The following is a 25,956-nucleotide window of genomic DNA, read 5'->3' on the forward strand; positions in this document are numbered from 1 at the left end:
GGAGGCAAAATCTTCTAACGCTGATTTCTCTGAATCAAAATCACAGATTAGAATTCTAATCAAAACATGATCATCGCGGTCCCGTCGATAGTCGCGGTAGAAGAATTCATGCCTCGGGTGGTCGGCGAGTGTTTCGGTTAGCCGATATGCTACATCTGGTCAACAAAATGGAGACTGTGTCACCTTGAAACGGCCTCTGAAGCAACACATAGCTGGGCACAGCAATTTACTGGTTACAACTGACGCTGGGCACTGTGGGCAGTGTTAGTATTAATCTCCACTGGGTATATTATTTGTCTCATCCATTACCCAGCAATAACCAAATGTCACAAAGTCTAGTGAATGATATGCCGAGTCGTGTTGTTGACAATAATTATGGAAACGGCATAATGCTGTAATTACATTTGATTTGAGTCAATGGATTTAACAGCAAGCTGTCTCATATTCTTTAAGGCACGCATAAACCTAATGGATATTATTATATCATTTACTTTTCCAGATGGAGGGAGAGAGGGAGAGAGAGCGCGAGAGAGGTCCCACTTACAGAACATAATTGAGTACGCGAGCTCAGCATATTTCCAAGGACTAAACAACTCCCCAGCCGTCACAGGCGAGCTCATTTCCATATTAAGTTCACCTTTATTGATCCCCTTGCATGTCTCTTCTCCCCTGCTGCTGCGACTGCAGTAAAACAAACCCTCAAGTCTCTCTTCACAATAGACGGAAATGCTGCGGCATTCACAGAGAAAGCAATAACTCACAGAAAAAAAAGTATGCTAAATGTGTAATTGGTTTAGATGTTTTGGGGTTGAGGATCAAAGCCACTTCACCACAACAATGTGAATCAATAATTCAGTGACTTGGCCCTGCTGTATATCAAGTTAAAAGGGAATTGTATCCATGCTTTATGCCCTCTGACCATCTGTGCACAAGGAGGGGAACATAATAAGATGCAGAAACGGAACAGTGAACTATTGTAATTCATTATTTTTTCTCCTTCATGTAGTAAGGTGAAAGTCTTTGTACCGTGGTTACTAGTTAGCTGTATGAGACAAAAACGGGGACTACTGCACAGCACCTGACAAAGCTCACAGTGAAACACTAATAAATAAGTTGATGATGCCGTAAGTTGTCCGTCTCTGATCCCTGGAGTGTGCAGTCCCTTCCTTGGAAGGTTTATTTCTCTTTTTTGATGTCTATGCCTGCTAACTAGACTTGCACCTCCTACCGGTCTTTTTAGATGTGCAGGAGTCCCTTTTTTGTCTCATATATATATATATATGGCCATGCCTGTCGGATTGACAGTACAACGTGGTGTTTAACTGCTGGCTAAGCAAACATTAAAAGTCCATAGACTTGGCCGCTGCCATTCGAAAAAGTCCATTGACGTCATTTTTGAGTGGCTAGCTCGCCTCAAAAAACAAAACAATGTGTTAACATTATTATTATTGACAATCCTGACCTGCATTATGATACGGTCAAAATGTTACATTCCTATCGGTGCTACTGTCCCACCACCTCAAACTGCACCAGTGGTGGAAAAACTTACTCAAATGTTTAACGCATCTGTGTCGCCTTAGCTTTTAACCACTTTTAACCATTCACAACCAACATTTTTAACTTTGCTTCTGGGGGGTGCCTGCATGGAACGTCATATTTTCAGATGGGGGTCCGCAGCCTAATACATATAATTCTGGGGGTCCTTTACATGGAAAAGGTTGAGAACCACTGACATAGAAACATAGGTTTCTTGTCAGGTTTTAGAAGACATTTGTAGAATTGTCCTCATGTCTAAATGGGTTAGTAAAGTAAAGTAAACTAAGTAAAAGTAGCAATACTGCAATATAGACATTCTCCATTACAAGTAAAATTCAACATCACACGGAATTCAACATTTACCTGAGTTAAAGTAACGTTTTGGCTTCAAAATGTACTTAAAGTACCAAACGTAAAAGCACCAATTGTGCAGAATGTCCCATTGAAAGCTTTCAAATAATCTTTGAAAATAGCAGATCTACAAGCACACAATGCGTTGCATATTCGCGACGCATCGTGATCTTGTATAGATGACCTATTTTCAAATGGCCGAAATGTGTATAGGACTGAACTGGTTGCTGTATGTTTTGTAATAATATTCAAAATCCGCCTGATGGAGGGGAAAGGAACTGGTTGGAATAACGTGTTCCTTACACGCGCTACGTCCAACCAGGGAAACTCCCCCCTGTCAGGTGTAAAGGAGCAACTTGGACACTCAGGCATGAAGGAAGCATGAGTTCAAGTCCGTTGCTCTCCCCCTGTCCCCCATATATGGGGACTAGGTTGGTGGAGGGTGTGTAGAGCCCAGGATCACATTAGATGATTGACACAGGGGGGAAAAATCTACAAAGTAACTAGTAACTAATGTTCTCAAATAGTGGAGTAAAAGTGCAATATTTGCCTCTGAGATGTAGTAGATTAGAAGTAAAAGTACTGGAAATTGGAAATACTCAAGTAAAGTACAAATACGTCAACATTTGTATGTACTTAGTTACTTTAAACAGGGTTGAACATCAATACATCTAAAACATAAGTGATGTGCATCAATTCCATTCCAGGTGCACCAATCTCTGTGAACGGGCACACTCTTGTATGTGTAGAAGAGTTCACACACCTGGGAAGTCTGATCAGCAAAGAGAATGCAACAGAAAAGGACATCAGCGCAAGGCTAGGGAAGGCTCAGTGTTTTTGTTAGGCTCCAGTCTATTTGGAAGTCTAAACGGTACACTGTAAGAACAGCAATGTGAAGTCAGTGATGTTGTATCGATCTGAACGTTGGTGAGTCACAACAACACACAAGAAGATCGATGCCTTCCACAATCGGTGCCTCAGGAAAATCTGCCGAATCTTCTGGCCTGAGAGGATATCTAACGAAGAGCTACACCGGATGACCGAGTGCAACAGCGTAGTGAGATCAAACACCGTAGATTCCGATGGCTGGGGCATGTGTTCAGGATGGCCCAGGACCGTATACCAAAGGTCGCTCTAGGATTGACTCCTATAGGTAAAAGGAAGAAAGGTCGGCCCAAAACAACCTGGTGCCGAACTGTGGCAGCCGAGCTGAAGGAGATGAACCTGACATGGGGCGACATGCAGCACAAGACGGGTCCCGATGGAGGAAGATCGTTAAAGCCTTATGTCCCACTGGGACGAAGAGGATTAAGTAAATAATTTAGTTACTTTACACTAGGGGTTCTCAACGTTTTTGGCTGGGGACCCCGGAAATGCTTTGGCTATATCTCGCGACCCCCACCCCCCTCCCCACCCACAATACAAACTTACCGCTACAATAACCTCAAAATAAATACTGAAAACAGATATAATCATTAAAGGTGTAGTGAAATGGCTATTTGGGCATTTCAACCATACCTATACGGATCCAATATTTGAGTCTGTGCAAACAGACCACTAGGGGGTGCTCCCAACGCGTTTGCACAGCTTTTTGAAATCCTTATACCCATACCTAACACCACACCAAAATTCAGAAACTAGTCACCAAAAGCCAAATCTTGCTGAAGTCCGCCCCCCGCTAGAGTGATTTGTTTACAAAATGACAGAGAGACGGCAGCAAAGCCAGGGGATTTTTTTCTAACCTGTACACAACCTATATACATATTTTAGCGTGATGATTGTTTAAAACGAGTAATACACTGTCTGGATGTCTTCTTCAAAACCAATCGTTTTAAGGAAGTGATGGACTTTTGATATTAAAACACAAACATAATAATTTTCTCTTTTTTAGCATCCATTGTTAGGTATGGCCATAATGATGGCCAGCACAGATATCGTCTAAATGTTTTCATTTCACTACACTTTTAAGGACAGTTTGTAAGCGAGGGGTCGCAACCCCTCAGGTTGAGAACCCCTGCTTTACACCACTGCACGGCACCACTGCCATCCCACAAGCGGCAGTAAATAAAATCCAAATCACAGGCCGGGTCATCATAGCCAGGGACAGGACGGGGGATACAAAAAAAGCCCAGAGAGAAAGCGATGAAGCTAACAGAAAGCGTAAAGTGTGTTTTGACAGGGAGCCTCTCCGTCTAGAGCAGAGTAGTTTATTCAAGGACAATCCAGCGCTTCCACTGAGCACTGAGCACATCAGCATTCAGGAGTGAGCTGTGCTGCCTGGAGCAGCCAGGCCAGGGTGACTTTGATGCATGTGCTACACCATTGTCAGAGGAAAGGGAACAGCAGCAGGAGAAAGAATCAAAATGTCCCTCTACGGCGGGGCTGTAAAACCCGTTGGCACACGGCCAGGTTGTGAAGAAGAGGTGTAAGCAAAAAAGACTGTAGAATGTATCACTGTTGGGCTTTTAGACCCGAGGTCGATTCTACAAATGCCTTAACGCATTTGAAAAATCAAGTTTTCTGAAAAATCCCCATGTTTCTGTATCAGTGGTTCTCAAACTATTTCATGTCAAGGACCCCCAGAATGATATGTATTTGGTCGTGGACCCCCATTTGAAAATATGTTGTTCCAAAGACCCACCAGAAACAAATATTTAGCAATATATATTTAATGATTTGCACACATTTCCAAGATCTTTCAAAAATAGCAGATCTACAAGCTCGTAGCGCAGCACTCGGTGCCGCAATATGAGCTTGTAGCTCTAATATTTTTCAACACAAAGTATAAAATAATGGTTCAAGTGGTTAAAAACTATGAAGCGACGCCAATGCGTTCTCAGGTCTAAATGGGTTAATGTGGCGAATCATGCAAATGGGAGCGATTCATTGTACACGACATTTATACCAGTTTCTCCAGATCTGAGTAGATGTGGTTATTGCAGTCAGTAAGATGGAGAAGAAGACAACGCTTTGAGATGAGGAGGGATTGTTATGAATGAACTCTCAGACTCGGCCACTGGCTTCATCAGCAACTGCATATACGTCACAGTTCCTAAAAAGACGGTTCGGATCTCTCCCGATCAGAAACCATGGATCGAGACAACGGGACGGCGGTTTAAGATTCAGCGATGAGGAAACGCTTGCCGCAACACCATCAGAGGCAAAGAAGGCGTGCAGTGCAAAGATGGAAGACCAATTCAGCAGTGGCGACATCACGGGCAACGTGGTGGCATGCGGTGCACACCTGTCTGCTCGACTTTACTTCTCTGTCTGTACAATTACTACAGGCCCAGGGTCTAGACTCATTCTAAAAGCAACTAGCAGTACAATTACTGCAGTGTGCAGGCTCATTCTAAAAGCAATAATACAGAGGGCGAGATGAATTAACTTAACTCATTGCCCGTCACTAAGAACCTTGAGTGCTGTCAGCTACCGCCACCATAGTATCTGTAGCTTTGTATTTTTGTAGCTGAAGTTGAAACCAGTAAAAAAAAATTGTAGTTGGATGTACAGTATTTTTGTATCTTCATGTCGCTGTGCTTCCATTGAAAATGAATGGCAGACTGTGTTCTTGCATCGGCCCGTGTGAACGCTGCATAAATGTTCTGCACTCCGTCTGTCCGTCCGTGTGTGTGTCTGTCCGGTTGTCGACAGCTAATCTCTGGCACTGTTGGCTTGATCGCAGCCAAACTCTGCACACACACTCCCTGGATGCAAGAGCTGAACTTCTGCCACAAAGTTTTCACATTGACCTGCTATAGCACCACCAGGAGCCCATTTTTTGCAAAACACCGTTGTTGGTATGAGTACACCTACAAACATCACAGAAATTGGTACACAGTGTCTCTATAGCAATTAAACGAAAGGTATCTTTCAGATTTTTCATACTTTCATACTCTTTGCCCTGTATTTTTCAGATCTGCTCTTTATAGCGCCACCAGGAGGACAACTTATGTACAACATTTTACAATATTACTCCTTCAGATTTCATCCAAATATCACGCTATTCGATACTCATGATCTTTATAGTCAGTCATGTGATCAATATGCGTTTGTTTGATTTCTCATATTCCATCCTGATTGGTTAAGATTGGCTTAATTGAAACTGCATGCATATTCCCACTAGTTGATTCTGTGGTGGCGTGGCTTAATTCCAATTGAATTGCTCAGAGACAGTATGCTTCAAAATGCTCTGCCCAATTCCCACAAATTCACGTAAAAATTACTATTACAAAATGTTTAACAGACATTTTATTATTATCAATTTAGTATTATGGGCAAAAGGGGAGCGACATCTTGCTATGGTTGAAAGACAAATGGTGTTGCAAAGGAAAGATGAGAGGTCTGTATGTGACCCAGATAAAAATAAATACAGTACATTGAACTATTTCAGTCCAGCCATCATATTCCCCTGGAGTGATACTGTGCCTAATTACGGATTAAAAGTAAAAAGGCTTCAGTTGTCAAATCATTCATTTAAAATCATTCTACTTTCTACTACTTTAGTTCTGGCTCCAGAACTATGGCATGCACTTCCCATTGCAATCAGAACTGCAGACTCAGTCCCAATCATCCGCCGTAGTCTGAAAACCCATCTATTCAGACTCCATCTTAGCCCGTAACACTTGCCGTAGCACTTTGCCCTAGCCTCGACGACCTTACAGGCATTATGCAAAGGCTCAATTTATGTAACTTGCATGCATTTTATGTAGACAGCACTTAGTGTATACACTTTGTTTCATCATGAATCATACCTAAGCTAAGAACCCAAGTACAGTGGAATATTTCTTTATAATTAATCATTATATAGAAATATTCCACTGTACTTTTAGCTTAGGTATGATTCATGATGACTATTTTTATGTATATGATGTATTACCATGTGTTGTTCTTGCTTACTCTAAATTGCTCTGGATTAAGAGCGTCTGCTAAATGTGTAAATTGGTAAATTGTACGTGTAAGTTAAAAACAAAGGAAGCAAAGTCTGGGTGTTTTGTTTCACTTTGCATGAGATATAAACGCCTGTGAAACATTAACGTGACATACTGTAGCTAATATCGGTCATTAATAACACTATGGTCCATAATAGGAGATGAATTGTTTGCAGTGTAAAAGGGTGAGAAAATGGGACCCTTTGTTCCATGTAATAATCATCTGCAGCTACAACCGCTCCAAATAAAATCCAATCCGGAACCGTGTGCGAGCGTTCATATGCTCATGAATGTTTGACACCGGCCCCAAAGGACAGACGTGTAGTCCTTTTAATTTCTATCAGCAGAATAATCCCCTATTGAAATCCTTTTTAGGGTGAATTAGAAAGGCCCTAAGAGGGGGGGGGGGGGGGGGGACATTCAAAGAGATGAGTGGATAGAGGGGGGGGGGGGGGGGGCTAGCTCTAGCTGTCTGTGTGGATTAGGATATAAGAGAAAACCCTTTCATCTCTCATCTGTACGCCGAGGCTTGGAAGCATGCAGTCGCACATGCACGCAGTCGCACGTACAGTACGTGCATAAGCACACATACGCCCACACATGTCGCACACACGCATGCATAAATACATTTCACACAGGAGAAGAAAAAAACTTCTATATACTTATATAGACTATAGACCAAAATAAAATTTAAAAAAATTGCGGGCCAAAATCCTTTATTTTGCGATTAAAGGTTTTTATGTGATTTTCAATGGTGAGACTGCCTAACCATGGTGGTATTCAATTAAGCTGAAAATGGACACAAGAGTCAGTGGGATTAGAGGAAACTGACCGGGACTGACCCCTCATTTTAGCTCTAGTTGTGAGATATGGGGAACCGTGTGGAGCACACGCACGCACGAAAATAAATCTGCCTAACGATGATGTCACTGGTGGACGGGTTTCTGAACTGCCCACAGCCCTCCTATGAGACACAGACCGAGTAGGATTTTTTTTTTGCTATTTTATCATAAAGATAGCCTGATGAAGGCAGCATAGGCCGAAACGTTGCTGTATATCTGAATAAAAGTTGGTCGCTGCATTTGAAGACAGTGTGCGGGTATTTGTTCCTTTTTCTATTTTATCATGAACATTAGTGAGAACCAATTATATGAACATAGGTTGAAAAGTGGTGAAGTGGTCCTTTAATGAGATCACCACAATCAGTGTCTTGATATTTATAGCCTACTTGTATATTTCAATTATCTTTTAATGAACGACACAAATTACTATCGTTTAGGCACAGTCAACAGAACAGCCTCCAATCAACCTCCAATCAGAGCACCCGATGCCATGTTATGCAAAGTACTGTACATGAGAAGAAGCGAAAACGGCAGGATTGTCAGATATGTAGCCTAGCCCTAACCCTACGGCGAGCCAGAAAGAGACACTAGGAGGCTACTGTACAACAATAGAATGGCCATCTGTACTAGGGATGGGATCATCTTGTTTTGCTCCCGATATGATCATTTGATTTTGAGGATCTGCAATACCGATTTTTCCCGATCTGATATTTAGAACACTTGCCATATCACAAAAACGGGAGGGAATCTGTTAAATTGCATTAATTGATTCACATTACAGTTACAGCAATAATAATATAAAACATTACAAAATAAACGCTAGTATGAAATAACACACTATAATGTTGCCTCAAGTAATTCCTTCAACTATAGTCATATGCTTTCCAGTAAATGCTCCTGCACTTGTTTCCTAAAAGGATGATTTCGTTTTTTATTAGACAAATAAATTGGTAAATTATTCCAATAAACTATGGCTCTCTTTTTATCTATTTTTATTATCTCTTTCTCACTTGAGTTTGTCCATTAACAGTATATCTTGCATAGTGAGTATTATGTGTCATTGCGATAATACATCTGTTCGAACAAAAAACAAAGGGATCTTTGAGTTAATAACGCAACAGAAAAATGTGGCCACGCTTGAGGAAATCATTTGCTCAACAGTGAGCCATCTTGTCAGCGCTCAGACTAAAAAGAACAGCTCCGAATATAGTATAATAACACAGGCTTTCTCAAAGATGGTGCCGTTGCACAAGTCCACAGGGGTGCCGCGGATTACTCATCACTGCAGTTTGAACAGCTCAGTGGCCTTGTGGTTAGAGTGTCCGCCCTGAGACTGGGAGGTCGTGGTTTCAAAGAAGACTGAAAAATGGGACACAGACTAGAGCCTCCCTGCAAAGCACTCTGCATCAAGGGTTGGATTGGGGGTTAAGTGTACTTGTATTTCTCGGCAAGGCTTGCTTACTTACTCAATTTGACCGTCTAGACTTATAAAACTATCAGTATCACTTCAGTTTAACCACTTTAGACGGTTTAGACGTTTAGACGTAGTAAAACGGACGTGGTGTTGCACTGTTCTTGGTGCGTTGTTTTGTCAATCTATAGTACACAAAGTCTCGTCACCAAAAATAGAAGATCTACAAGCTCACAATGCGTCACAGCTTGTAGATCGGCTATTTTTGGCAAATGTTCCCCGCCCCATAATAGAGATGCTGGTAGCCTGACACTCAGTCTGAATTTTTATTTACTTTCACTTCATTATTCCCAACATCAACTTACAACTATACACGTTCTGAATGGCCCTGCTGACAGATTCGGTAGCGCAGCTCAGAATCTGTTCTTGAGAGATTAACGTAGTGTAGATATGACATAAGGTTCTAAAAAAAAATTACAATGTCATTCAGGAGGTGCCGTGGACGATTTACAAGGGAGGTGACTTGAGACAAAACAGTTCGAGAACCACTGCTATAACACACACACACACACACACACACACACACACGCTTTGAGCAGGCACTTTAACAACTTGCACAAAAAAAAGAAAAACTGCAGGCGAGGGGGAGGGAGAGAGAGAGGCCATGTCTGCTGCTCCCGCTCGCCCGCTGTGTGGGTTTTGTTCTGCTAATCAGACCACATGCCTCAAGGATTGAGGAATTCTGGGAACTTTCAGCCAAGCATTCTCTCTCTCTGGCTCTCCTCTCATTCCACACACAGCCTGACTGAAGCAGCCTGCATGGGACAAACTATTCAGTGTGTGTTGGCTGGGGGGTTAAAGACTCTATCCATTCATAACCCTGTTCCCCCCACCCCCAGCTCCATAATCTTGTTTCTCTACCCCTGCACCTCTTTAGCCCTCACATGCCCTCTCTCTATTCTCACCACAGCACAGTCCTTCTGCCTTCCCTGAACACACTGTGTCTGACCACATTCATGGTGTATTATTAGAACATAGTCAAACCACCATGCACACACCCACACTTTCTCTGGTGCTTTTAAATAGAAAATAAAATACAAGTAGGCCCCATATCAACTTTGGGGAAATTAAAGCTGTGAAACTCCACCTCCCTCCCCCCTCTTCTCTCTCCACCACATTGTTTTTTTCTTCTGTTTGTTTCCCCCTCCGTCCTCTCTTCCCCTCTCTCGCCTTCTCGCTACTCACGCATCGAGAGGCCAAATGAGGCGCGCTGGAAATGTGCAGGGCGGCCGACAATGGAAGACAGCTGCTGCTGCTCTCTCTCTCTCTCTCTCTCTCTCTCTCTCTCTCAAAATAAAAATACCAGATACAGATGGCAAACTCTAGACTGGATCTGAGTACTGAGCAGTAAACTAGAAACAAGGGCTACTGCGGGAATCCTGGTGACCCAAGCTTAAGCTTTTTGTTAGCAAAGTGTTTCTAACGGCAGGGCAGAGACTCTGACATGACAGTAGATTCTGCGGGTTGGGAATAGAACACATACCAGTGTTAATTTTGTTGATTAAGACGAAGACCAAAGACTAAGTCGACTAAGGTTTTTCAGAAGACTAAATAGGACTAAATACTAACTGGTGTGTTATTCAAAAGACTAAGACAGAAGCCTGAATTTACACTGCCAGACAAATCTAGCTTCAATCTAGCCTGAATCAGATCAGTTAGAAATCCGATTTGCTTAAAAGTCTAAATGCAGACAGGTCACATGGAATCAAATGTGACTTGAGTCACATTCAGAGGTGGTTTCAAATCTGATTTAAATCTGATCTGAGGAGATCCGTCTCAGTCTGAATGCAACGACCAGATGAAGTGACCAAAGTCTCATAATATGTGCAAGTGACGTTTTGGATAGTTGCATATTATGCAACTATCCAAAACGTCACTTGCAGCGCGACCAGAGCGCTACTGACGTGACGTCATTACAGAGCGTGAGTATTTTCATTTAAGTAAACAAGAGAGAGAGAAAACAAACGACAGCAAAAGAAAGAAAACAAGCGAGGGGACAGAAAAGAGAGAAAACAATAGTACAACATACGTTTGATTTATAGGAATAATGCCACTTCATTATGTCAGCACTACAGCAGACCGGCGGCGAAATCTGTACCAAAGTCCTGACGTCACTCGCCTGGGTCGCAGAAGATACATTTTAAAATTGTCTCATACAGTATAAGAATTGTGGTCCAAAAATGTATTAACTGTCTCGCCGATATTGTTGGGGATGTGTATCTGTATAACAGTCATATTTGATACAGTACGAAATACCAAAATACAAAAATGTTAATAATTCGGCGGCAGTAATATTAGCGTTTTCTCGCCCGTCAGTTGATTCTTTAAATCCATATGAGTCAAATCACCGGGATCATGTTTATTTTTGAAACACAGTTCTTATTTGACGCTATATGAAAAAGTTATTGGAATTCCGAACGGGGGGAGGCAGTTAAATGCAAACCTGGTAGGATGTGAAATTACGTCAGACTACAAACTAAACTTCTGGAAATGTACAGAAATGAGGACATTTCTCACAGAATGGTAGATAATGACTACACATGGTCCTATCGGCAATGCCAGATTGGGTTGAGTTGTTAAAATCAGACTGAACGCACAGATTGGATCTGGTCACTTGCAAACGGTAGTGTGAATGCCAAAAGATCGTATTTGAGAAAATAATCGGTTTTGAATCGGATTTGACTTGATGTGACTGCAGTCTAAATCGAGCCTAAGACTAAATCAAAATATTGTGAAACAATTAACATACAGACACATACCATATGTATTTAAATGAAGCAGAGTGGAGGTGTGCTGAGCTTAGTGTGTGAAAAAGGCTGAGACTATTTATGGAAAAGAGACATACTGTACAGTAAATGTAGTGAGTGACACATACCACAGTTTGAGCACAGTTTTCACTCGTTACTATCTGCCAGAACACACCCACTATGAAACATGTTTAATAGCCATCTGTTGTCTGCGATTGACGTATATATACTGTATGTTTTGTATCGCTTTATATGGATCTTAAACCAACTTTTTGCTAGGCAATGCCTTGCTCACCCCAGCACGCACGTAACGCACGTACAATTTAACCAAAGGTTTCATCTATCTGCATTACCTAATTTACAAGAAGTCTCTACGCAATTAGAGAATGTAAAATAATTGATATTTTCATCAACGTTTGCCTGTTATCTCTCCTGAGTCCTAAGGGTACCAACATCAATACAGCATGGAAATGTGGACAAAATCTTATCCAACGATAACTAGCATATGCTTTCGTTTTGGGTCTGAGAGACCAAATCTCATCAAATGCTGATAAAATAATGGACCTTGATATGGAAAAAAAAATACTGCAATAGTGTAATGTCCCATGAATGACATGAACTCACCCCAGGACATTTATAAACCATCTGTCTCTAAAAGGTTTAGAAGTTAAATGCATCAATACCGTTTGGCCTGAAGCAACATGTTTTGGGTCTGAACATGACATTTTGCACGGCCGAGGAAGAAATGCCAAATCAGCCTCATGGTGGCGCTTACAACAGGCAGATTCCCATTTTTTAACGCGCACTCCCTACAGGCAAAGGAAAAACCTCTGCCTTGCATTTTTCTACATCTGCCTTTTATAGCGCCACCAGGATGCGGAATTAGTTCAACAGGTTTTGTCCGAACATCACGCTAGTCGGTACACAGTACCTCTATACTCATGTGATCGGAGACGGATCTGTATGATTTTTTCAAATTCCATCCTCATTGGCTATAGATGGCCATGTAAGTTTTGCATGAGTGGCTCGTTTTGAACCAAATGCCTCAAATCAGGAATGCAACGTCACAATGTGTGATTGCCGTGAAACCTTGCATGCACAATTTATTTCAAAACACATAAGAAATGTCACCCTTTTCACATTGGTTTATTATAGCACCACCAGGAGGCCACAATAACCTATACGAATCTGACCTGGCATAGATCCGCTCACCCAAACACATCTCTCTGTTGTTACTAAAACTACATGACGTCACTGAGCCATGATGATAAGCCACTCACTGCTCACTTCAACACATCTCTGTTTTGACTAACCACCAAAAAGGTGAGTAGCTTATCGCATAAAACTGGAGTATATGTGGGCCTTTAGTGTTTCAAACAGGCAGAGGAAGCAACACAGGAATCACTGCAGCCACAGAAGAAAATTACCTCCCTTGATCTACTTGAAATACACTCAGCTAGTCCACACAAACAAACCAAATGAAATACACTGCTAGTCCACACAAACACACCAGATGAAATACACTGCTAGTCCACACAAACAAACCAAATGAAATACACTGCTAGTCCACACAAAGAAACCGAATGCTTGATCACATTTTTACACAAGACGGTACGACTCAACACCGGGTTGTCTAAAACAATGCACGGCCTTACAGTACACAGTTTAAGGCAAGACAACAAGGACAGCATAGTGCACTGGTTCCCAAACACTCGTTTTAAAAATCTAGGTGTCCACTTGACTGAAGACCTGTCATGGTCAACCCAGACGAACGCTGTGGTGAAGAAGTCACGGCAGAGGCTGTACCATCTCAGACGCTTGTCTGCTCTTGCACTACACAACTTCTACACCTGCAACATCACAGCTTGGTATGGGAACGGTACGGTGCGAGACCAGCAAGCCCTGCAGAGGGTCGTCAGGATGGCGGGGCGGATCACAGGAGGTAGCTTCCCGGCCCTCCAGGACATCTACACCAAGCGGTGCAGGACAAAGACAAAACTAATCATGGAGGACAGTACCCACCCGGCTCATGGTCTGCTGAAGTCTGGGAAAAGATATAGGATACTGACCAATATGATTCTGAATGATGACATGGACCTTGGGAGACGACAGGGATCTGGTCACCCCCCACGCACTTGAGCGTGGAGAGGGGCAGTTGAGTGCACGTGCACATACACACATAAACCCCCCCCCCTCCCTTCACATGGACATGACATTAATACCTATACGGACATTCACATGGACATGACACAAATATCTTTATGGACATTATTATTGTTGTTATTATTATTACTAGTTATTATATATATACCTCCGAGCATACGCGCATAAAAGCCAGCCGACTACAGTATAGTACTTACAACTTACATGTAAACATACCGTAAATACCTATTGCATTCAATTATGTTAAACAACGTTAAACTCATTTTGTCACTCACTTTGCCACTCAATTTGCTTCAAAGCATGCACATACCCTCTATTACCCGTTTACCCGTACTGGCAAAAGGCTGCAACGTACTGAGGTACTGAGGGAATGATTACGATTTCATCTGTCATCTTTTCGCTCTAACTAATGTGTGATTCATTGCACACACAGTGTCCTGGGGTATGAATGACATTCAGAAACACATTACCTTTACTTCTGCTGAGCACACTGAACATCCAACCGAATTGGAAACATCATTCAATATATAGTTGACAGATAGATTTCTCAATGTTACAGTCATAAGGCAGATATTTCAAGATGTTCTGCTTTAGATAGGTAATTGGACACATCGCGGGTCCCGTGGGTCGACCAAATTAGGTAAAAAAAAAAACACTTGAAAAACACTGGCCGGGGTGGAACAATTACTATATTAATACCTGGTAATTAATGTGAATTATGAATGAAATCCTTCTTTGAGATCCTCTTATAGAATCCTCATATTTTTTTCTCATTCCTTTACAATTATGTTTTTGATTATAGAACAGGAAAGTGAGAGCAGAGATGGAGTTGGAATTAAATGGGAGATGTCGTCGTTACACGGTCAACACGCTAACGGGCTAATTGCCACGGTTTGGCTCATTTCTAAACAGCGTGACCTATATTAGCACGCAGGCAAGGCCGTATCTTCTCCGCCAGCACACAGAGTCACCAAATAACAGACTAATTTAGCAGAGAGTGGAACCACATCTATGTAATTGGCTTCCCCTCACAAAATAATGTCATTCTCTCCCAGCTAGCGCCGTTGAAAGCTCTGGCGCTACTTAAAAGCAACGAGCAGTAACACGATAGCAACAGTCAGTTTCGGCGCTAACAGGCAAAGTGAAAGAAATCAAGCTAGCTCTCGTGAGACCCCTTCAATCCCCAAACTGCACATCAGCAACTGTGCTGAGTGGCTGAGTGCTGGCCATGCTCTTTCACTCTCGAGCACAGGCCCTTTTTCTCTCTCTCTCTCCCCCCTTCCCCTTTTGAACTGACATTGCCAATGTAATTTTCCATGAGAGCTGCTCCATTCGTCAAGGCCAGCAGCACACCGAGGCAGCTGACGGATTCCTTACTCCTCCAGGCTTGTATAATCAGAGGAGGGAGAGAGAGACACACAGAGCGGGGGATGGGGGGAGGGGTGGAGTGGCTGGGCAACGGCGATGATTTATTCAGAATGGAGAGCCAATGCTTCGGGGAGCTCTAACTGAGGACAGAGAACGTGTAGGTACACTGCTGCAGACAATCAGAGCATAAGTGTGATAGTGAGTCATCTCTACCAAGAAATGCAGCTAACATGGCACTCTAAAAAATAATACTGTCGGCTTGTGACATGACAGATGGGCTTCCGCATAGCCTAACTTCCTAGCATAATTAGTTCCTTCCCTATTCAGTTGCATAATTCACTACTGATGTGGATTTATTTCACAATTTCTTTGGCAATCAACCAACGTGTGTAAATGATAATAACATTAACTGTAGCAATCTCAAACTAAACAAGGCATTCACTTTGTTGTGTATGAATGAAAAACATGCACATCTAGTCATATTAAATTGCAGGTACTGATCTCATAATTTCGGCCTAATGTCAATGGCTGGAAAATGTAATTGAAATGGCTACGGTCAAACGAATCATGTTTCAATCGGGCCAAGACAGACCTCTCCGCCAAAGTTCATTATCATCACTAAGCCTTCTGTCCTTAAATTTCCTTCCACATTCAGGCGATCCGCGGAGAGACTGCAGCTTGCATTCCTGGCAGGATATCCCAGACTTAAGGAATCAAACAGGCTTCTCCGATAGCCCTTCCCCCACTCCTCCACTTCCAGAGAAGGCAGAACGAATGGTGGTTTGCCCTAGCCTGCTACCTCCCCTCCCCCACCCTGTTCACACAGGCACTGCTGGGGCTTGTGGGATTAAGAATGGAACACGATGACAGACAAAACAGTCCCCCAGCACCTCCCTTAGACTGCAGTCTTTTATACGGAGAGAGAGGGAGAGACGATGAAAAGGCTGCTCTGGGGGCACACACAATAGACACACTGATATATCAACTCCACCAGTGAACAAGATAAGTGTGAGTTAACACGATGTGTGTGTGGGTGAACGCTTTAGTAAGCCTTCTCCGTGTGTTTTTTCGTATGACAAGGCCTGCCTTTCAACGTCTCTCTGGAGGCTGCGGGAAAACGCTGCCGTCGGTTAATCAACTAGGATGTGCATTTCGCAGATGTCCAGGAAGATAAAAACCAGGGTGACACTAACTAAGCCTTATCAAAACAGGCACTATGTGATGTGACCCGTCTTTTTCAATGCTTAATATCCATTGGAAGAAAAACGCAATAAAATGCATCTATAACTTTTGTTGTATTGTATGCACTGCTATGCACTGCAGGTAACAAAAGGCAACATGGCTTAGTACAAGAGCACTCGTCCCAAAACACAGCTGATATATGGATTGCGTAGTGTCTTTTGAAAATATTTACAATGTATTTCACACATTCAACCATTCACAGATACATCTCATACATCACAGATACATCGTGTGCTATTAAACTAAACAGATTTTGCCTGAGTTATCACTATCGACCACGGCTGGCCCTTTCCAAGGACTAGAGGGGCGGATTCAAACTTGCGCTGGCTCCCTATTGGTGCCCGCCCGCCCCAGAACACAGCGGAGAACACTGTCACCAAATTTAGAGCGACGCCCCGCTGCACTGTTATTGGTTAGGAAAATACACGGTTCACTCCCACTCCTAGAACAAATTTCCTGACAGTACTTTTTGACAGTACTGCTACAGATTTTGTCCAAACCGGAAAATCGGTACACAGCATCTCTATAGCCATTAAATACGTTAAACTTGCAATAATAACAGGCCAAAACTAAAAACTTCAAGCAAGCAACATTTAGTATGGAGAGAAACTTACCTTCTCGTTTTTCACCTTTTTCAATGTCCTGCAATCATTATTACCGTTCTCTAACTCCTCTGGTTCCGTTTTCATGGCCAGTGCTGGTACTATTCCAACAGGTTCAAGTGCAATATTCCCCATTTGATCGGCTCCCGTCAAGTCTGCTGATTGTGCATTTTCAAAAGATGCATTATTCCGGCTACTCCCCACTAGCGCCGCCGCCTGAGTCACTACATCCTTCTCCGCGGCAGGTATCGCCACCACCGGACAAACGCCCTCACTTTTCTCCTTCTTATTTTTCCCGCTAGCTCCTTCTTTGTCCTTTTTACCGCAGAGGATTCCTCTGGAGGATTTTCCCCCTTTTTCCGAGTTCTTCCCAGAAGTGGAATTGTTGCCGCCGGTGACGACGACTCCTCCGGCGCCAGCCGGCGTTCCCGTCGCCGGCTCTCCTTGAGTCCGTCCCGTGGTCGTAGATTCCTTTTTGGCGCCTCCGTCTCCAGCGGAGGCCTTGCTGCCATTGTCTTTAGAGTTCTTGTTGCGTTTCGATTTAGACTTGCTCTCCTTGGTCTGAGGGCCAGACGCCACGGGACTGACGAAGCGAATGTTGTCGGGCAGTGCCGCCACAGCGCCGGGCGGCGTGGCGCCCATGCTGCCGTCCTTCACGCCCGAAGACATCTCCAGTTTGTCCTTTTCCAAGTCGGCGTCCAGGTCGATGATCAGATTGCCCACACCGATGTCCCACTCATCCCCGCTGTCGTAAGTGTCCACCGCTGCATTCGAGTCCACACCTTTCCCGGCGCCTGCAGTGCCACCACCACTTAGGGACATCTTAGTGCCAGCGGCCCAGGTTTGCCTCGGGGAGGTTCCGCACCCTCTGGGACGGCCCGGGTGCTCCTGGGACAAGGGCTGGAGAATCCTTACGGTCTACACGTTCCACTGCCATTTAGCCACATTCTGCCCTGAGGGGGAAAACACACGAGAGTTAGGCAAATACAAATACCATACATTACGGTAATAATTTCATAGCTAAATGGGGATGCTGATTTTGACCCACACTTTGACTGGCACCAAAACCCTCCGGATCCGTTTGTTTCACACTGAAATAATGATTTATTTGTTTTTATTTGCGCCTCAGCTCTCTTAGACAAGTAAATGATTATTGAAATGGAAAAATGGATTTGTACCTGAATAATGCATTGGAAGCAACTGACATGTGTGATAAATACACACACAAGTAAATAATGAACACTCACATCTGGCAGCTCTGGGGTTTCCCTTTACGATAAGGAACGTGCAGGGGCGAACAAACAACTCTGGGGTCTCCCTCTACGATAAGAAACATGCAGGGGCAAACAAACCTGAGGCACAACTGACTCTTTGGAGTGGCAGCCAGGGTGGTGAGATCAATACTGCCTCCTCTGAGAGGCCCCAATTCTGATGATTCTCTTTGTATTCCAAACGCCCAGCTACAAAAACACAGGGCCAAAGCAGACGCAACCCTTACTCCCCTATTATGTGGCAAGACATTTTCTGTCCAAATTCAGGCGCACAAGACCATATCTAACAACAGATGCAATGCAACTAGTCTTCATGCATGCTATGATCTTCTCACACATACCATACTGCTTCACAACCACAGACAAATCTGACAACTTTGCTAGCTTTAAACATTTTGCAGTTGCCTCTTTAACATTTTAGACAGGCTTGCACCTCAAACAGTCCATAGACTGTAGAGAAAGTGGTGACAGAGCAACAAGGGAAAATACCAGAGGATGTACCATTCAGACATAACTATCTCTAGAAATCACCTGGGAAACCCCTTAATAAAATCATCGGCTCCCCAAATGTCAATCGTCAAGAATCAATTACTTGAGCAGATGGTAGTAGATGGTATGAGAAGACACATGATTTTATAGGCTAAGGACAGGGCCACGTGTTCTAAAGTTAAAGATTACAGGAATGCAAAAGCTTAAAACCATAATCATTCAAGTTGTTCTTAAAATGTAATATCCTAATGTTGCTCCTTCTAACTAGTAGTAGAACAAAGGAGGGAATTGAGTCAATGTTGTCCGTCAAAACTAGGCGATTACTGTAATACTTATTTTAGTAATTGTGACAGAATTATTACAATAATCTCACAATCTTACACTTATTTGAGACAATCGCAATTATTTTGTACAATCCTCATAATCGTTACCATGTTGAAAAACGTTCATGTGTTGCGATGCGACACGTGGTGAGCTGGTGGATTGGCTATTTCCACTACTTGTGAAGCATTTTGAAAGTATACTATAAAGTATTATATCATGTGATGTCTTTGTATATTTAATAATTTGGCATTATATGCCCTAGTTTACTAAACCTAAAAGCCAGACATAACTTTAATTTGTATTACGTACAATGCTCAAAATCACAATTAAATTGTTAACCGCAATTATTTGTGTGACAATTAATCTTCAAGTTAAATGTCATAATGGTGACAGCTCTAGACAGAACCATAGCCATTCATGAAATGCACACACCACTCCCAGAGATTAGGAGTCATCATCATTTTTCGACCGCGGTCGAGATCATGGATTTCACAATGCCATGCCAGACTTCCCGGTCCTTCATTGCCATCCCCAGTTTCCTACCACTGGTCTGCTTTGAGGCAGGAGTCCAGAGAAGAAGGGAAGAATAAGACATAACCTCCTGATCAACTCTGTAGCAGTGGCCGGCAAACTGTGTTCTTCTTAATCGGACTAGTGAAGAAAAACAGGGAAGGTTGCCGTATATTAGAGAAGTCGATGGGTGGCTGTTCCAACAGAGAGTTTGTGCTCTCATTAGAAGGCGGGTGTAAGTGCCATCCAGCCGTTTCTCTAATTAGAGTAGAGTAGAGGCCATTCTTTAGTAGCAACACAGAGAGCACTGCTGAGGACCTGAGGTGCCCCCTGACCACCCTGCTAGCCCATGACCTGATTCTACAAATGTCTTCTAATTCCTGGCAGTTTTCTGAATAGCAATGGTTCTCAAACTATTTCATGTCAAGGACTCCAAAAGTTATATGTAGCTAATTGGCCACTGACCCCCATCTGGAAATATGTTGTCCCCCTAGCCTAGAAGCAAAGATTTGAGTTAAAAACCTTTGCCATGGCTTAGCGGTCCAGGCACCCTGGCTGGTAATACAGCATGACAGTGTGTCGTGGGTTTGAGTCCCAATCCCGACAAACTTTGCTCTGTGTGTCCCACCCCATATCTCTCTCCGTTTCCTGTCTACCTACTGTAGACTGTAGTAACGTTTTTTCGGGAAATTGCAGATCTACAATATTATCTATCAATCGAATCAGACCTTAGCGCGGCACTCTGTGCCGTGCTATGAGCTTGTACTGTATATCTGCTATTTCTTTCAATATTAAATAATGTTTAAAAGTGGTTAAAAGCTAAGATGCATTTCCAGGTCTTAATGGGCCGCTAGCTTAGATGCTTTATTCAGTAGCAACAGAAGAACACTGCCGAGGTGCCATCTGAGCACCCTGCTAGCTTAGATGCTCTGCCCAGATGGCTCCCGTAAGGAGAACCGGTCAGTGGTGGGTGGGTGGGGTGGGTCGGGAGGGCAGAACAGGGAGATGCAGCTGTCCCTGTTTGACTGGGTAAACAGTTGTTGAGGGTCTAATTTGTCCAACACCTTCACAAAGGGGCCGGCTGTAACTCTATCGGCAGTTGACCTACTGTACTGCCCTTAGCTGGAAATGCAGCGCAAGCCCTTTTGAAAAAAGGTCCCGCCGAGGAAATGCCCCAGTGAGCTGCAGACTGTTGAGAGAAAGGCATGCGGTGAAGGCTGCATACCTCCCCTCACAGCTTGCCTCTTGTTTCTCTCTCTCACAGATCCGATTTCATTCAACTATCCATCACAGAGTCTGGAAGATTCTACCACTTAGTGTCCAGAGAGAATTCTTCTGATGCTTTCTCAAACTCCTTTGAATAATAATAATAATAAACTGCTTTGATCGAAGCAATGAACCAATTCATGTATTTATTTATCATTTGAACGTTATGAACACCATCTGCACATAGCACAGAAAATAGAACCAACATACCCATAGTATAGCTGAATTGTATACATAAAGGAAACGGTTTTTAAACTTTTTACCTGCTGATTGCAAAGCAAACAGCAGGTCTATGAATAGGTCTGAAACTTGCAACACCGCAAATTGCGAGAGAACGACACCTAATCGACAGTTTCTCACTGGGTTGTCTAGTCCGCAGGTTTCCCGCCACGCTTCGCTTGTTCATCACCTCACAGTTGCTTGGCTGGTTTTAACATCCCATAGTCTGCACACCATGAAGAACCACTCACAACATAATCGCTCCGTCATACTAGCCATGTTGAAATTGACGCCAGCATTGGGGTGCATACTTAGTTAGACTAGCCATTGGTTAGACATGGGTTAAGGTTAGGTTTAGGTGTGCTGCCCCGTGGGAGGTTAGGTTTAGGGTGAGAGTTTGAGATAGGTTGTAGTTGTAGGACTAATGGCTGGTCTAACCAATGACTAGTCTAAACCAAAAACTGTCTAAACTAAGTACTGCACCCGCAACCAGGCATAGAAGTGGCAAATAAACCACACGCAGCAATGACACCGGCATGACGACACGCATCGTACACTACCGCGGGGACCCCCCTTATGCGTGGACCACCGACAGTCCGCGACGCACGGCGGTCCCCGTGGACGTCGGCAAGGAAACAACCAAATGGACCAACAGTCCATTTGTACAGTGTCTTTCATTTTTTTGGACATGGACTGAGACAACAAGCGCCCACACTGGTTACATTGCTTATCTGTCATGCAAACTCTATCTGTACAGCCTACAATGTTCAACGTTAGATTATTAACTCCCCCTTGTGCCATTATCATCTGCCAGTAAACACAAAACAGATAGCACATGGCTAACTTGTGCCAGCCAGGGAGGAGGAGGCATGACAACTGTTTGAAAGTATTGTACAGTCACTACAGTGACAACTATTGAAACTTTATTGGAAACAAACAACACTGTGTGCTCCACCCAGCTCAACCCCTCTGCACCCATTCACTTGACATCTCGGCCCCTTTCCCACTGTTTGGTTCCCAATGGGAATTGGAACGTTAATTAGGAAATGAGTGGGCAAAACCATATCTATATTAGATTGGTAACACCATGACACTTCCCCAATTGAGTACTTACACGATGAGATTTATTTTATTACAAATTTCACATTTTCAATATGCAAATGAAGCATTATGTAGGAACATATGCAAAATAATCACAGATATGAAAAAGCTACTACTGTGGAAGGGTTAACATGTATTAATTTACTTGTATTGATTCTATAGATAATTTAATATAGGTCTAGTTTTCACTCAGAACACAATAGTTACACCTAAGAGAACTTTGGTTCCTACCTAAACTACTGTGCTGAAACTGGCACAGAGGCAGTTATAGCGGACCCCCGCAGATAATAACAATCAGCAGGTAATTAATTGATTTAATCAATTCTAGTTTCCTTCCTTCTTTCTTCCCTGACTGTTCGTCAAATTTGCCAGTGGAAGGTGGACAATAAGAATATGGCTCGCTCATTTGACAGTAATGTTAATAATAATGGATAACTGAATGCTGTGGGTGTACAAAAACAAACAAGTGTACAGTATATCAACAATTTAACGGTGTGATTTGCTGGAAAAGTATTTCATTTCTTCATGTGATGTTTCAATGTTGTAAGGCTATCAAGATTGGCTTAGAAACACTGTTTCTGGCTTTCCAAGAGAAGAAGTGAAAAAACTGAAAATGACCAATGCTTATAGTTTCACTGTGATTTCTTTGGGGTCATATCATATAAACTGAAGACGGTTCAATGTCCATTTATTACAACTTACAACAGTACAACATTCCACTGTCAGAAGAACACAAGTCAGTACCGTCTAATCATATATATTTCTAACGCCACCATGATTCATGCTACAAACGGGAGACATCCTCACAGATACAAAGACACAAGTCAAACATGCAACAGGTGGCCATAACAACCACAACCCATGAGCTGAATTACACGTCTAGCCATGGCATTGAGCCATCTAACGCACCAGAAAGGCAGAAACCTCCACGGAAATCCATGTCTAGCCATGGCATTGAGCCATGTAACGCACCAGAAACCACCACAAAAACATAGTTGCACACTCAGGGCTCTTATTTTTACTACCTTTTTTCACTAAATAAAAAATAATTAAAATCTAACTATGATTGCTAAAACTAAGACTAAATATATTATATAGACAATTTCGTCAACAAATTATATATATAGCGATAATAAAATGTTGGGGAGGGACTAGTAGTGGAGATCCAGCAGAACTAAAAGACATGCTGAAAATAGCAGATTTACGCATCACACTACGGTTCATTCTAGTGCTGCGCAATCAATCGAAACAGTTATATATCGAGATCTAGATTCAGACACCTATGCAATCTAATTTTGTGAAGAATTGTGCAGCACTAGTTGGCTGTCCAATTAATTTTAGTTACTCTTATGTTTTTGTTTTTATAATAATAATAAAAATCGGAATCGTGAGAGAATCGTGATCTCAATTCTTGTGGAGGAAAATCGAGATTCGCATATGAGCAAGAATCGTGCAGCACTATTTCATTCCAAAGACTATGGCTAAACTAAAATCTAAATTTGCTGTCAAAATCAACACTAATATATACACTAATGTATTTCTATGAGAATACAGACGGAGTCACGGACAGTGGCCTGGTATGGTGCAACCATGAGGCAAATTGGAAAATGTAAGACGGTAGCGCCATCCTGGTCCTACTGGGAGTGTGCATGCAAAATTTGACACAAATTGGTCCAGCAGTTTGCTGTTAGCTGTGCACAGACACACAGACTAACATACACGGGCATATACATAATCTCAGCTATGCAATGTTTTAACATTTTATCTAAGCAGACTGTCGGGCACTAGACTGGAACCCACCTATGCTTTTTATGGCATAGGCAGCTCCCGGCAGGGTCCACCACGAGAATCTAGACGCAGCTGCGTGACATGAGACTATTTCATTAGAGCAACAGAGAGAGAGGTGTGTGTGTGTGTGTGTGTGTGTGTGTGTGTGTGTGTGTGTGTGTGTGTGTGTGTGTGTGTGTGTGTGTGTGTGTGTGTGCGCGCGCGTGCGTGCGTCAATTTAACAAGGTGCAGACGATCAGAAATCAGCAGAGTGTGAGCGACATTTGCGCCACTGTATGCTGAATTGAAGTGGACTCAACCCAGACTTTTTTTTCCTCCCTGGAAATAAAAACGTCTGGGTTTCCGAGGCTGGTCGGGCACTGACCCGGGATAATATGAGGACCCAATAATGAGAGAGAGACCAAGGAATACGCTTTTACTGAAATAATAATAATAATAATAATACAACACACCTCACAGGGCACAACTTTCTCCCACCCTGGGAACCCAAGGAGAGAAGTAGACACCTAAACACTGGTTATCACGAAGCAAACAAAAACGTCAGAAGTCTATAACAGAAGAAATAACAGAAGCATCAGCGCACCTGGGCGCACGGGGGTCAATGTTCAGTAATCAGTCTCACACAGCACGGAGGGGGAGGGGAAACATCACCAGGGAAACAAGGGTAAAACATAAGGGAGGCGACCTAGGCATGGCTATCAGGGCACAGAGTGTGACACAGGGCGCGTTCGGAAATAGTGCACCGAACGCACTGGGCAATGCAAACAAATAGTCGAGTGCGCTCCGATGCGGTATTTCCGAACGTGCCCACAGACTGGATTGCATGCCATAGAACACTCAATAGCCTAGAACTGTAAGGTATTTGAGACTTGACTTGCACTTGTAACCAAAGACATGAGAACTTCACTTGGACCAGCGCTGATTTCGCCAGCTAAAACTATAATAAGAAATGTCTGTCGACAAAATAAAAACTATGAGTGAAACTCAATATATTGACAATTCTGAACAATGAACAAATGAAAACTAGACTAAAATGTTAGGGAAGGACTAGTGGAGACGAGATCCAGTAGAATTAAAAGATATTTCATGTTTATGTTAAAAGTCAATTTAAGGTGTTTGGTGTTTTTCCCTCAGTACCGTTGCTCTCTAAACCAGAGAGGGATGTTTTGGCCTTTGTCACTCTGTTAGCTAGGAGACTAATTCTGACCAACTGGTGGAAATCGCCCACTTCCCCTTCTCACACTTAGGTTAGGGACACCTTGTACTGTGTAAAACTGGAGAAGATTAGACTCTCCTTGAATGGTTCTTCCTTGGGAGGATATGGGGTCCATTCTTTCAATTCATTCAGAATTTGAATCCGTCTCTGCTTGGGGATGAGTGAGGTCTGCTGGACTTTTGTTTTAAAAGTAGCTTATACTGTGATTGGATTGCTGTGATGTAATGCTGATTATGGATGCATCATGTACCTGTGATTGTTTATAGGATGTTGTGTACTGTTGTTTTGTCTGTTTTTGTCTGCCTTATATTTTTCAACTTTTACTGATCTTGTATTTAAGGTTTGTTTGTCTTGTTTTCTGTTGTCCTTTTTCTCTGGGGTGAAAATTCAATGTGTTTACTCTTTTATGTCATACTTGTGGGGTTTATTTAAGAGAAGCTGTTAATGTCACCATTTATTATTTTTCAAACTCAGTATTTAAATAATGCTTCTGTGGAAAAAAAACAATAAACAAAGTAA

At 42.8% G+C, this 25,956-nt stretch overlaps 1 protein-coding gene across 5 annotated transcripts in view; it reads right to left on the minus strand.

The window, feature by feature from the left end:
• The window catches only part of LOC308313622 (zinc finger protein 609-like), an 89,091-nt gene that overhangs the window by 46,967 nt on the left and 16,168 nt on the right, over positions 1-25,956 (minus strand). For 3 of the 5 annotated variants that reach the window (XM_080760842.1, XM_080760843.1, XM_080760840.1), the window contains exon 2: positions 17,266-18,206. The exons of 1 other annotated variant lie outside the window; for it this stretch is intronic. In XM_080760842.1, coding sequence (XP_080616968.1) covers positions 17,266-18,075 — 810 coding nt within the window. In that variant the 5' untranslated portion in view covers positions 18,076-18,206. The remainder of the gene's footprint in view (positions 1-17,265; positions 18,207-25,956) is intronic. One more of the 5 variants, XM_080760841.1, reaches the window with a different exon arrangement.

This window comes from Protomyctophum bolini (genome assembly GCF_963924005.1).
Source record: "Protomyctophum bolini genome assembly, chromosome: 1".
Taxonomy (NCBI): domain Eukaryota; kingdom Metazoa; phylum Chordata; class Actinopteri; order Myctophiformes; family Myctophidae; genus Protomyctophum; species Protomyctophum bolini.